The sequence below is a fragment of the Carassius gibelio genome, chromosome A25, assembly GCF_023724105.1.
Source record: "Carassius gibelio isolate Cgi1373 ecotype wild population from Czech Republic chromosome A25, carGib1.2-hapl.c, whole genome shotgun sequence".
Taxonomy (NCBI): domain Eukaryota; kingdom Metazoa; phylum Chordata; class Actinopteri; order Cypriniformes; family Cyprinidae; genus Carassius; species Carassius gibelio.
This window is the reverse complement of record NC_068395.1, coordinates 470,907-485,906: the sequence shown is the minus strand read 5'-3', so window position 1 is coordinate 485,906 and position 15,000 is coordinate 470,907. Positions and strand designations below refer to the sequence as shown.

The window sequence follows — 15,000 nt, the reverse complement described above, 5'->3', positions numbered from 1 at the left end:
GAGTGATAAGAATAGATTCTCCTCTGTAAAAAGCTTTAAAACTAATATGTCAATAAAATTAGAGACAATTTTGAACCTGACTTTATTCAATGTTCAGATTACTAGTTTGACGATAAATCATGATATCTCCAGAATCATTATTAGCAGCTTGTTGTGTCACAAAGTAGCATTTCAGAGGAGCTGGTGTGTATCTGAGCTAGTTTAAATGTTTCTCTGGAGTTTCTGAGCAGCTGTGGTGTGTTAGTTATGTGTGGATCTTCACTGTTCAGGGTGACTGACGAACAGAGGAACTGTATTGACAGACCGAGACATCTGCGTATCATCAGTCAGAGAGAGTGTGTGTGTGTGTGTGTGTGAGTGTGTGTGTGTGTGTGTGTGTGTGTGTGTGTGTGTGTCAGCTTCTCTCAGATCAGTTCTCTGAAGCTGTGCTGCTCCAGCAGAGGGCGACGTCTCTCAGGACCAGACTCCTTCAGTGCTGCTGGGAAGCTCCTACACACCAGTGAAAATAGATCAAATATATAGTCAAACCCATTAAAGGTGAAATATTGACATCTGAAGAGATTAATATACAAAACACTTGTTTCATTTTTTAATGTTTTATTTTTAGAAGTAAAATTTCTCATTTTAATTTAATTGAACCTGATGTACTAAGATAACTTAAACTGAAATTCTTCATTCCTATCTTTTATCAATTACATTTGCCTTTTTTCATGATTCTGTATTTGGCATTTCCCACTGATCTGTCAGTCTGAACACATAATACATCAAACATTGCTTACTACTCTTTACAGCAACTCTTTTTTGCATATGTAGTTGTTCCATACTTACAGAAAATATAGTGTACAGAATACATGTCGACTGTATATGGTAGTGTGCTGTTGAGAAGTGTATGTTAGTATTTGTGTCTTAATGACCTGAGAAACCCTCCCTCAGTAGTGTGCGAGATGGTCAGTAATCATCTTTTATTGTCTCTGCCACGAGAAGCTGAAGCTGAATAGCATTAAACACGTATCAATAGAGAGTTATCCCACCCCTGATTCAACAGACCACTGCATACTACACACTAAAGACTGCACACACCACACACTCACTACTGCACATCCACAATGCACACTACACTATATTCTACACACTATTTATGAACTCTGGTATATTATATAGCACTAATATATTCTGTAATCTACATGCTGTGCACTACATTACACTTACCTAATTAATGCAGCCTAAAAATCCTTTAACGGATTTGGATATTAAAAGCATATTAGTATGTTATGTGTAAGCCAGGTTAAAGAGATGGGTCTTTAATCTAGATTTAAACTGCAGGAGTGTGTCTGCCTCCCGAACAATGTTAGGTAGGTTATTCCAGAGTTTAGGAGCCAAATAGGAAAAGGATCTGCCGCCCGCAGTTGATTTTGATATTCTAGGTATTATCAAATTGCCTGAGTTTTGAGAACGCAGTGGATATGAAGGACTGTAATACGATAAGAACTTGCTCAAGTACTGAGGTGCTAAACCATTCAGGGCTTTATAAATAATTAGTAGGGCTGGACCAGAATATTAGATTATTTGAATATTTGTTCGGTGGGTTGACATTTGATGTAAACAGTTTCGAATCGAGATTTGAATATTCTTTTTTTTTATTTTCTTCTTGAACACCTGACATCCCCTGTGAAACGATTCTCATTCACTCGTAAATATGAATCGCCCATGAGTGAACGTCATCATGATTCAATTCATCTGGAAGAGAGGACAAAAAGCATAACAGCCCAGCCTAATAATAACTTGTCTAAATTAAAAGTATTGCTCTTAACAAACGTGTTTGTTTTGTATCACTTATGTAGTGTGACACTAGGAACATATAAGCGTTGCATGCGTGAGGCACGCCGCTTCCGGTTCGCAGTGTTCTGTAGTTTATTAAAAGATTATTAACTCTGAACATGTCTCATGTCCATATTGCACCAAAATGCAACACGGCACACCCATAGCTCCACAGCAGCACATCCGCCACACGTGAAGTCCTCATTTCTGAATTTAGCTGTAGGAAATGAATAGTCATCTAGTTTTTTTATATCAGCTATGAATTCTGTTAGTTTTGCAAATTTGTATGTTTAGGCAGGCTGTGAAGAAATATAGAACTGAGTATCATCAGCTCAACAGTGAAAGCTAACACCATGTTTCCTGATGATATCTCCCAAGGGTAACATATAAAGCGTGAAGAGTAGCGGCCCTAGTACTGAGCCTTGAGGTACTCCATACTGCACTTGTGATCGATATGATACATCTTCATTCACTGCTACGAACTGATGGCGATCATATAAGTACGATTTAAACCATGCTAATGCACTTCCACTGATGCCAACAAAGTGTTCAAGTCTATGCAGAAGAATGTTGTGGTCAGTTGTGTCAAACGCAGCACTAAGATCCAATAAAACTAATAGAGAGATACACCCACGATCAGATGATTAGAGCAGATCATTTGTAACTCTAAGGAGCGCAGTTTCAGTACTATGATACGGTCTAAATCCTGACTGGAAATCCTCACATAAACCATTTTTCTCTAAGAAGGAATATAATTGTGAGGATACCACCTTTTCTAGTATCTTGGACAGAAAAGGGAGATTCGAGATTGGTCTATAATTAACTAGTTCTCTGGGGTCAAGTTGTGGCTTTTTTATGAGAGGCTTAATAACAGCCAGTTTGAAGGTTTTGGGGACATATCCTAATGACAATGAGGAATTAATAATAGTCAGAAGAGGATCTATGACTTCTGGAAGCACCTCTTTTAAGAGCTTAGATGGTATAGGGTCTAACATGCGTGTTGTTGGTTTAGATGATTTAACAAGTTTATACAGTTCTTCCTCTCCTATAGTAGAGAATGAGTGGAACTGTTCCTCAGGGGATCTATAGTGCACTGTCTGATGTGATACTGTAGCTGACGGCTGAATGGTTGCAATTTTGTCTTTCATAACATCAATCTTAAAAGTAAAGAAATTCATAAACTCCACACACAATACATTGTAAACACAGCACTTCAAATTAACTTTCAGAATATGAGCTCATAAATAATTATCATAAAACACTCCTCTAAAGTACACATTTTCCTTATGTCAGGGAATAAAATGAGAAGTGCATCATAAATCATCTGGCCCATTCGTCCCAGGTTACGAGACCTTGTCAGCACTTTACAAAGGTTTATCACTCATCCTCATGGTTGCCATGGAGACAGACGGTTAGATAACGGGCTCAGGAGGTTAAGCAGAAGGGTTGAGTTGGGAACGTGGGCCAAATGAGGTGTGAGTTTGATGCTGATGGATCCTCGCGGGGGTTTCATGTCACTAATATGTTATTTCAGAGGTTGATCACGACACTGATGCTGGAGAATCTGTCTGCAGTTTTATCTGAACTCTAGTAATGTCAGTGATGTGACCCGTCATGCTGCGTTTCTGATTGGCACGAATATGTAGACATTACCTTCAGAAAATCAGGAATGGCCGTTTCATCCGGTGGACATCATCATTATTTCAGGTTGAGCGTCTCTTTGCAAATGAAAGCATTCAGAAACATTTGTGAGGCATTGTGCTGAACGGCTCTATAAAGCTGAATCGTGTTTCTGACTGTTCGCTATGATGGGTTTGCGTGTTTTAAACATCTCTCTGGGTTTCACTCATATCACAGCTCATATCTTCAGAGAAATCTCAAGTCCATCTTCATTTCCTCAGTGTCAGCTGATGCTGCTGTGATATATGTGCTTATACAGATTGTTCTTTATCAATGCACTTTAAATCTCTGCAATATTTTAAAATGGAAAAAGAGGATTTTTCTTCTTGTCTTTGGGAGAAATGTGCATTTTTTGTCAATAAATTAATATAACTATAACTATAATGTCGTATATATATTACTATAATGTCCACTACACACTACGTGCTACATACTATATACTACTGACCATTAATGAACACTTATTCTGCAGTCTACATGCTGTACACACTACATACATTATACACACCATTTATGAAAGCTAACACAGTTTATAATTTTCATGCATTTCCACCAGAATACTGCAGTGAATTCAGCCTGAAAATCATAATGTTTGTTATAAATATGTACTTGCGTTTGTTACTTGCAGCATTAAGAACATGAGAGAAGTTGCACTGAATTGTAATGTGTATTATTTTTTCATTGCAAGTGCAAGTGCCTTCTTAATAATTTATAATTTTTTAATTTGTTTTTTCTTCTTCTTTTTCTTTCCCTAGGCAATCTAGCTCATGAACAGTTAAATGTTCTCCTCTACTCTTCAAAGAAAAATTGTACAATACCACTTTTATTTACTCAAAGGGGTCATATGATGCTTTTTTAAAGATCATTATTTTGTGTATTTGGTGTAACAGAATATGTTGACATGCTTTAATGTTCAAAAAACACATAATTTTTCAAATACTGTACATTATTGTAGGTCCTCTATGCCCCGCCTCTCTCAAACATGTTGTTTTCTACAAAAAGTCCCTCCTTCTGACAAGCACAGTCTGCTCTGATTGGCTAACTGACCCCAGTGCATTGTGATTGGCCGATCATCATGAGCTCTCGTCAGCTTCATCTTTCAAAATAAATTTAAAGACAGTTAATAATATCCTTAGTTTTCCCATCAGTTCAAGATGAAAGAGGAACAGAGTGATGTGACAGACACAGTGATGAAGCTCGTATGTGTTTGCAGAACACAAGCCACGGATGATTAAGACAGACAAAACTCTGCATTTGAACAGACAATAACAAATACGTAAACTAATGAGAAAACATCATTCCAGTAGCCGATTCAGAAGCGCCAGATTGTCGTAGGAAAGCCAGAATGACCTCCTCTCCTAGGTTCACGAACCGGTCGTCCATAAAATGCGTTACTGTTCTGTTGTAAGTAATTTTAAAGATTCCTAAATGCATCTACTTTTGAAAGAACAAATAAAGTGCTTTTTCTTTCTCCTAGATACAAACACATCTCTCTTACATGAGTGCTTCAACACTAACTGTGTTACTGAAACCACACCTTCTTTCTCTGTGTGAACATCTGGGTGGTGTTATGCAAATCTTCCCTCACAGTGATGTAGACATGTGGGGGCGTGTTTAAACGAGGTGTTTTAGGGGAGTGGCAGAGTCTTAACTTTGGTAAAGAATATCTCTTTGGACTTGGGACTTTAGTCTTTGAAACTTTACAGATCTTCATCAAGCACCAAGAGCTTGTAACACTCCAAAGAGAAAGGAAAAATTGAAATTGCATCATAATACTAGCCTTTAATACTACATTTAGTATTAAAGGAATTTAATACATTCCTTGTAAATTCTATTCCGTTCTGTCTATATACCACAACGGTACAAATGTTTGTCTATTTCTGTTTATGTATGTTTATTTAATTCACATATCATTATTTTTTTCTTATCTGTTGTTGTCGTCCCTGTTGTTGTCGTCCCTGTTGTTGTTGTCTCTGTGTGTTGTTGTCTCTGTTGTTGTTGTCTCTGTTGTTGTTGTCTCTGTGTGTTGTTGTCTCTGTGTGTTGTCTCTGTTGTTGTTGTCCCTGTTGTTGTTGTTGTCTATGTGTGTTGTTGTCTCTGTTGTTGTTGTCTCTGTGTGTTGTTGTCCCTGTTGTTGTTGTCTCTGTGTGTTGTTGTCCCTGTTGTTGTTGTCTCTGTGTGTTGTTGTCTCTGTTGTTGTTGTCTCTGTGTGTTGTTGTCTCTGTTGTTGTTGTCTCTGTTGTTGTTGTCTCTGTGTGTTGTTTTCTCTGTGTGTTGTCCCTGTTGTAGTTGTCTCTGTTGTTGTCTCTGTGTGTTGTTGTCTCTGTTGTTGTTTTCTCTGTGTGTTGTCCCTGTTGTAGTTGTCTCTGTTGTTGTCTCTGTTGTTGTTGTCTCTGTGTGTTGTTTTCTCTGTGTGTTGTTGTCTCTGTTGTTGTTGTCTCTGAGTGTTGTCGTCTCTGTTGTTGTCGTCTCTGTGTGTTGTCGTCACTGTTGTTGTTGTCTCTGTGTGTTGTTGTCTCTGTTGTTGTTTTCTCTGTGTGTTGTCCCTGTTGTAGTTGTCTCTGTTGTTGTCTCTGTTGTTGTTGTCTCTGTGTGTTGTTTTCTCTGTGTGTTGTTGTCTCTGTTGTTGTTGTCTCTGTGTGTTGTTGTCTCTGTTGTTGTCGTCTCTGTGTGTTGTTGTCTCTGTTGTTGTTGTCTCTGTGTGTTGTTGTCTCTGTGTGTTGTCGTCTCTGTGTGTTGTTGTCTCTGTTGTTGTCGTCTCTGTGTGTTGTTGTCTCTGTTGTTGTCGTCCCTGTTGTTGTTGTCTCTGTTGTTGTCTCTGTGTCTTGTTGTCTCTGTGTGTTGTTGTCTCTGTTGTTGTCGTCTCTGTGTGTTGTTGTCTCTGTTGTTGTCGTCCCTGTTGTTGTTGTCTCTGTTGTTGTCTCTGTGTGTTGTTGTCTCTGTTGTTGTTGTCTCTGTTGTTGTTGTCTCTGTGTGTTGTTGTCTCTGTGTGTTGTTGTCTCTGTTGTTGTCGTCCCTGTTGTTGTTGTCTCTGTTGTTGTCTCTGTGTGTTGTTGTCTCTGTTGTTGTTGTCTCTGTTGTTGTTGTCTCTGTGTGTTGTTGTCTCTGTGTGTTGTTGTCTCTGTTGTTGTTGTCTCTGTGTGTTGTTGTCTCTGTGTGTTGTTGTCTCTGTTGTTGTCGTCCCTGTTGTTGTTGTCTCTGTTGTTGTCTCTGTGTGTTGTTGTCTCTGTGTGTTGTCGTCTCTGTTGTTGTTGTCTCTGTGTGTTGTCGTCTCTGTTGTTGTTGTCTCTGTGTGTTGTTGTCTCTGTTGTTGTTGTCTCTGTTGTTGTTGTCTCTGTTTTTTGTGTCTCTGTTGTTGTTGTCTCTGTGTGTTGTTGTCCCTGTTGTTGTCTCTGTGTGTTGTTGTCTTTGTGTGTTGTTGTCTCTGTGTGTTGTTGTCTTTGTGTGTTGTTGTCTCTGTGTGTTGTTGTCTCTGTGTGTTGTCGTCTCTGTGTGTTGTTGTCTCTGTTGTTGTTGTCTCTGTGTGTTGTTGTCTCTGTTGTTGTTGTCTCTGTGTGTTGTTGTCTTTGTGTGTTGTTGTCTCTGTGTGTTGTTGTCTTTGTGTGTTGTTGTCTCTGTGTGTTGTTGTCTCTGTGTGTTGTCGTCTCTGTTGTTGTTGTCTCTGTGTGTTGTCGTCTCTGTTGTTGTTGTCTCTGTGTGTTGTTGTCTCTGTGTGTTGTTGTCTCTGTTGTTGTTGTCTCTGTGTGTTGTTGTCTCTGTTGTTGTTGTCTCTGTGTGTTGTTGTCTCTGTTGTTGTTGTCTCTGTGTGTTGTTGTCTCTGTGTGTTGTTGTCTCTGTGTGTTGTCGTCTCTGTTGTTGTTGTCTCTGTGTGTTGTCGTCTCTGTTGTTGTTGTCTCTGTGTGTTGTTGTCTCTGTTGTTGTTGTCTCTGTTGTTGTTGTCTCTGTTTTTTGTGTCTCTGTTGTTGTTGTCTCTGTGTGTTGTTGTCCCTGTTGTCGTCTCTGTGTGTTGTTGTCTTTGTGTGTTGTTGTCTCTGTGTGTTGTTGTCTTTGTGTGTTGTTGTCTCTGTGTGTTGTTGTCTCTGTGTGTTGTCGTCTCTGTTGTTGTTGTCTCTGTGTGTTATTGTTGTCTCTGTGTGTTGTTGTTGTGTACTGGAAGCTTGTGTCAACAGAACAAATTTCTTGTATGTGCAAACGTGCTTGGCAATAAAGCTCTTTCTGAATCTGATTCTATTTGTTTTCCAGTAAAAAAAAACTGGAAATCATAAAACTAGATAAATTTACTTGAGAAGCTGCAATAACATATTAAAATGTGTATTTTGTCTTAATGCACTGGCAATGATTTTTCACATATTTCTAAATGTGTTTATAATAAAACCTAGTTAAGATCTTATGCAGTGTTGCTTCTTTGAAATTTTTAGATTTTTTAAGCAGAAAACAACACAATACTCATTACGAATATTATTTTGTAGTTGTTTTTATTAGCTTTTCAATTGCGACTGACAGTATTATTTATTTTATTTTATTTTTTTCAGGGTTTTCTTGTTTTTCAGAAAACAATATTTTAAATCTTAAGTAATTTTGCTTCTTTAGTAAATGTATGTTAATTTAAGAATGTTTAGATATTTGTACTGGAAAACAAGACAAAAACACATAATGCACTGAATGTGTGCATGCTTATGTGAACATTCATTGGTAATTAGAGGAAGCTGCTAAAGGAATAATTACGGTGACTTGTTCTCGAAGCCACTGTTAGTTAAAGTGAGTTTGACAGGGTTAGCGGGACAGAGGGAATTGTTCAGCTCTAATGAGCAGGACGCTTGCTCTCAATGCCACAATATGTGTGATATATTACTGCTGATTCAGACTGGTGTGGATCTAATGGAGAGATGAATCGCTGACAGGACAGTGTCAGTATCCAGGGAAGAAGCTGACCGTCAGCTGCTGAACAAACACACCAGTGCTGGAAACACTAACTGTGAGGTGTGTGTGAGAGACTTGGGTATTTTAATTCAGCACAACTATTTTTAACTGACACCAAATATTTTCTGCCTGGCCAAGACGTGATGCAACTTTCAGAAAACTTTGGGAATAAATAATTCACTTTGAGAGAGTTTTCTTGATGATTCGCTGATAACTGAACAAACTGAATCTTTCCTGAAATGATTGAAGCATATAACAGAAATGCAAACTTTATTTCTGACCTGAGTGAAAAACGCAGATGTGAAGATTATGGCTCGTGAATGATAAAGGAATCAAAGTGTCCTTGTGTTATTTCAGTATCATTGAGATACTGTTATAATTTTAAGTAATATTTTGAATGTTATTATTTTGATATTTTCCATTTTCATTGTACATTTTTTTTTTATAAATGTTTTTTTATTTATAATTTTTTTTATTCAGTTTTAGTTTATTTTAGTGCATCGCATCAATTTAAATTAAAATGATAAATGTTGCCTTGTCAACTAGGTGAAATAAGTTATTCTCATATTTAATTTACTAATATTTCAAGCAATGCAAATATTTATTCATCATTAAAATTTTTGTTTCACTTTTTGATGTTGTCATAATTTGTCCTTATGTGAAAGTGCAATAAATCCGTTGAAATATATAAAAAAAATTAAATTGTGATTAATAATAATGATTAGAATGTTTTAGCAAAATAAACATGATTATGAATTTAACTGTTATCATGCAGCTCTAAAATATTTAATTATTTTATGTCATTTATTTTCCCTGCCTTTACAAGGTTTGATTGTTGCTGTGTTCTAGTGCATTAAAAATATCACAAATATTATTGAAAGAAAACAATGTTGCCATTTGTTTTTTTGCCACAATTTCTAAAAATAAAAAGTATTTATAATTTATAGAAATAAAAGTTAGTTCAAAATATCAATAAAAAAATTAATAATATATGTAAGTATATAATAAGTTCTAGGTTCTCAGGTTTGTTTTAATGTCGCTTCACTTTGTGTCTCAGGTCGTGTCCTGCGTCTGAAGATGTTTCGTGAGGACCACGGCTCTTGGATGACCATGTTCTTCAGCACCATTCTCTCGCTCTTCATCTTCTCTCACATCTATAACCTCATTCTGCTCATGAGTGGACGGATGCGGTAAGACACAGCAAAGAAAAGTTCTTCTTTTATTCCCTCTTCACAGCTATTCTCAGTCGGGATGATGGCAGTCATACGTTTAACGATTTCTGCATCTTGAATTCCATGAATGATTCTTCTATTCTTTTAAAAAAAAGTCCCAGTAATTGGTCGTGACTATTAGATGATAGTAAACGAGTCCAGAACCACTGATTGATTCAAACAGATGACTGCGAGATTCAACTCTTTGAGTGTGTTTGGAGCTGAATCATGATTCTTTCTGAGCGATTCAGTTGAACGAATGAGACGTAGTTGTTCATAAATCAGACCACATATTAACCGTAGAGTTCAAGACTCAAGACGCGGCTCAGCTTCACTTACGGTTCGATTCGCCATCTAATGCTGAGCTCTGAACACAGCCGATGCTTTCACGTTACACTCCACTGTTTGGAGAACGCCTGCACCATTTTTCAGTGAGATTGAATACTGGGCGATCATGTGGCCACACGTCGTCTCCAGGTTAAATGCGGTCAGCGGTGAGCATGGGAATCCCACCAACTGTTGATGCCCAGTAAAGCATCATCAGAATGAATGTGTGTGAGCGCAGCTGGACTGATCAAAGACTACACTGATACATCTGTGAGTGTGAGAAACCTTTGTTGTTTTATTAAATCATCAAACACTCTGATGAACAAAGAAATGAAGAGCGTAGTAGGGCATTATTCACAGACTTTCCATCGCTGCTGTAATAATGACTGAGGTTGAAGTGACTTGAAAAGAAACTTTTAGTAATATCTTCTAACCAGATCATTAAAGATTTCATCCAAAGCTGCATAATCTGGGTTTCCAAGAGCAGAATGCTAAACCTGTCAGCCTTCACACTAGAAGTTTTGACTGGATGAAAGTCTCCCTCAGAGACAGAAGACAGGAGGAGACGGAGTGAGAGCAGTGTGGTCCTTCAGAGCCTCAGGTGTGTGTTTCTGTGGGGTTAATGAGATCTGAAGGCAGGTGGCGCTGTTGTTCAGCTCTCGAGCTCTCTCTGGGTCTCTGACAGCATGTGTGTGTGGTTATGAGCTCTGTGCTGAGAGAGGAGAGACTGAACACCTCTCATCCAGAGACGCACACAGCACTGTTAGAGCATCGTGTGTCACTCTCTGATTCACTCTCAGAACTAACATCAGATCTCAGAAACAGATCTCGAGTGTTTATGGACCGCACCTGTTCTTCAGTGGTTTACCCTGGTGACTGTTACTACAGTATTCAGAGAGATTCTGTGTGTGTTTGACACATGAGCAGTTTGTGCTGTCGTATTGCTGTGAAGCTCAAAGACATGTCATTTTGCATTTCCCAATCAGAGTAAAAACATGAAAATGGAGCCTATTTTAGGACCAATATTTAATTATTTTTGTATTGTGATTTTTCGTGACATTTCCACCCGTTGTTTTTGTCATTTTTTTATATTCTCATCTTTGAAATACTGTGATAAAATCATTCTGTCAGTCATTCTTCTTCCTCTCAAATCAGTTTTAGTGTTCCCACTGTTCTGGTTTAGTTTTCTGTGACTCCTTTTCTCCGGTCTTGTTTGTTTCTGTGGTTTTTGACTCATGTGCTCATTAGTGATCATTAGTTAACTCCCTCCACCTGTTTTCCTTAATTAAAACTCTTCTTTCTGTTCAGGATGATGTTGGTTATTAGTTGTCATTTCCTTTCCTGAGTTTTATATGGATTATTAAAGACTTTTATTCGTTGTGGGTTATCCTCACCTTCCTCTGTGAGACTGTAACACCCACATGCACATGTCCTTCTGCTTTATTATTTTAATAACTTATAAATTACTTTTTCATTTTTCACATTACAGTAATGAGATCTGGAGGTGAGACGGAGTCGTAAAGGTCCTGAAATATGCTTTTCTCTTTCATTAAGGGTGAATTATGACACACATTGTACATATTCTTTACTATTTTCTAAGAAGACCTCGAAAGATATATCTTACCAAAGTTGTTTATGTTCTTAAGTGTGTTCCCGAAGTGTCCCTTAGGAATCTCTTAGCTCGCTGCCTCTTACGTCTGACGTCACAAGAGCGCTGTCCCGAGTCAAGGTGCTGAATTAGTTTGCATTGATTGCAATTGGTTCATGTTTTTAATAAAAAGCAACCTATGGGATGTCCCCACTTTTCACAAAAACAAACATGTGTGTGTGTGTGTGTGTGTGTGTGTGTGTGAGCAGCCAGACTCACCGCCCAACAGCATCATCATGTTAAGTGCTGTTTTACAAGCTGCTGGTACATAAATCAAGTGGTAGCTGTCTAATCAAACACTCGCTGTTGCTTATAAAACATTGGCAAATCTTGCCTTTAGTCCAGGATGTGTTTTCCTCGGGAGATCCACAGAATCTGCATAATTTACACTGGCATTTGTGTTTGAAGAACATTTACTTGCTAAGTCCTCTGAATAATCAGCTGCTTTATTCTGTGTTTCTGTCTGTCGCTGTTGCTGCAGTTCTGCTCTTAAACTGCAAGCAGAAACCAGCCTAAAGAGCAAATAACACAGTGATGGTGCATTTAGCCTTTGTGTTTTAATCACATTTAATGATAATAAATGTAGGGCGGGGCTAATATTCTTATTTATGGGGAATTTATATGGTAGTTGAAAAATAGAAAATATTAATCTGTTGAGATGTGGTAAATAGAGTGAGAAAAATGGAAATGTATTCCATTTTCATTTCTTTTTAAGCTTTCTAGAAGATTTATTTCAGAAAATGTGGTGTTAGAGGGAATAGTTCTGCCAGAAAGGGGGTGTGGTTTGTGGGAAAGGGGCGGGGTTTACATGTACTTAATGAAGAAGTCCAGTTATTTTATATGATCAGGGTTGTTACTGTTTATTAACTAAAACCATAAAACATTCTCGTTACTTATAATTTGAAATAATTATCTGCAAAAAAAAGGTTTTTAATTAATTTTAGTGCTGTCAAAATTAGCGCGTTAACGCATTCGATTAATTTGAAATATTTAACGCGTTAAAAAAAAATAACGCAATTAACGCGGTTGCAGTTTTTTTATTTCCAGTTGTGGCCTTGTGTGTTCAACGTGCAAAGAAATATGGATAAGACCAAGGAAGGACTTTCAGACGGAAAGTTTCAGTATAAAACTCTGCCGGATTACTCTTCAGTCTGCCACAAGAAACATTACTCTTCATTTAGTCTGCCACAAGAAACAGCAACATTAAAATCATGAACTCAAATGTCATTGTTTAAAAAAAAACAAAACAATGACTGTAACAGTGCGTAAATCAGACCTTTCTGTAACGCTAACGTTAATAAGCTTAAACTAAAATAACGAAATAAACTGATCTGCAAACTGTGCTAAACTGCAAATGATCTAGAAAACCATAATACATGTCCAGAATTTTAAAAGTAAAAAAAAGAAAAAATTCTTATTAGGAAACGTGAAAAATATGATAATTTAATGGTCCATGTCCAAAAACCCAGTTTTAACGTGGGCAATGTGGGGAAATGTTAAGAAAAGCTTGTTATTTGAGCGCTGTACATCTGTCTCTACAGGCCTCACATGGTGACGGAGTACATGGGAATCAGGAACGAGATCTTTATGAAGATGGTTGCTGTGGGAACATGGATGGGAGATTTTGTGACGGCGTGGATGGTGAGACTCGAACCAGAACCTGTTTAAAACTGGTTTTCTGTGCCTGAACTGATTGCTCAGAATTGGATTGTAGAGCGAAAAGTGGCCGTTCTGTATGAGAACGTTTGAAAACCTTGACGGAGAAAGATTTACATTTTGTTTTAATTCATTAGTTCATAAAAAGTAAACATTTTAATATTTAAAAAAATATGTAAATAATGCTATAATTATAATTATTTTATACATTTAAGGTAAAATGTTATCTACAGTATCACAAATGTGGCATTTTATTAACCATAAACTGAAATCAGAGAACCGAGAACATATGAATTTGTTAAAATATTGAAATATTAAGTTAAAATCTCACTTCAGGAATTATTGTAGACAAACAATAATGGAATCTCTAATCTAGAACCATCTTCACTGATGAATGTTTCCCAGAGAACACCAAGAGCGTATTCAAATAAATGTGTTGACTTTGGCAACTTTAAAGCAGCATGAAATTGTTTTATGAGAAATCATGACCTTGAGACTAGAAATAATAATATCCTCATTACAGGTACAACTCTTTTACACCCAGTGAAATAATAAGACATGAAAACATGATTACAATGATGTTCGGTTACACTGGAAGCAATTACTGTCGCATTGAGTCACGATGCAGCAAAACAGTAAATAATTTTACATATAATGGTTTTTTATACATATGCATAATGAAATGATAAATTATTCTGAATGGTGCCCTTGTATATATGATATTCTTTTTTATTTTCAAAGACAGACATTTTGGTCAGGTTTTCCTGAGTTTGTGAAAGGATAATAATTCATTAAATCACAAAAATTTTAATTTGAAATAAAAAACTGTTTAAAAATAAAAAGTCATAATAAAACATCTGCTTAAAAGATAAAATATTGACATTATAAAGACTCTACCTTTTTATTGCAGTTAAATAAAAAAGTGTCTAAAATATGACAAGTTGTATTTTATTTGTTTATCTGCTTTGATATATTCATAATTATTATACACATGTAAAAAACGTGTGCTTGTGTATATATATATATATATATATATATATATATATATATATATATATATATATATATATACTGTGAATAATTGCAAAATGACATAGAAAAATGTATATTAAAGAAGAGTGCTGGTCAAGCTGACAGGTGTCACTCAAACTGAGGGACTCATCTCTAGTGATCATCTCTATTTTCCCAAGTCCACTGAAGGACACGCAGCAAACAAACACTCGACAGAGCGTCTTTCTCCCTGACACACACGTCAGCACACACACACACACACACATGTTCCTCACAGCTTTCAGTCTTTCTCTTGTGAAGGATCAGATCTTCATCAGGGTGACCTTAGTGCACACTCCATAGGGCAGAACTGTAGTGCACTTGACAAACACAGACGATGCATGAAATGTTTTGAATATGGCATGAGGTAAATAAATATACAGTGAAGTTATATGTGTGTGTGTGTGTGTGTGTGTGTGTGTGTGTGTGTGCAGGTAACAGACATGATGCTGCAGGACACTCATTACCCAGACTGGGGCCGGACCCCCAGGCAGCTCTGGAGACAGGGACACAACCGCATCGTTCTGTTCTGGTGAGAGACTCCTGTGTGATGTGTGTGCAGAACTTCATTTAGTGGTGTATGGCTATTGACAGTTTTAATATGAAATTACTATTGTTTTTTAAGTATATATATTATAGATTATTATGCAATTTATAATAATTTGATTTCGTTTACAAGATGCAAGTTTA

At 37.0% G+C, this 15,000-nt stretch overlaps 1 protein-coding gene across 3 annotated transcripts in view; it reads left to right on the top strand.

Moving 5' to 3' along the window:
* The window catches only part of LOC127947224 (transmembrane protein 117), a 23,665-nt gene that overhangs the window by 4,441 nt on the left and 4,224 nt on the right, over positions 1-15,000 (top strand). For all 3 annotated transcript variants that reach the window (XM_052544211.1, XM_052544210.1, XM_052544209.1), the window contains 3 exons: positions 9,476-9,608; positions 13,146-13,245; positions 14,745-14,842. In XM_052544211.1, coding sequence (XP_052400171.1) covers positions 9,476-9,608; positions 13,146-13,245; positions 14,745-14,842 — 331 coding nt within the window. The remainder of the gene's footprint in view (positions 1-9,475; positions 9,609-13,145; positions 13,246-14,744; positions 14,843-15,000) is intronic.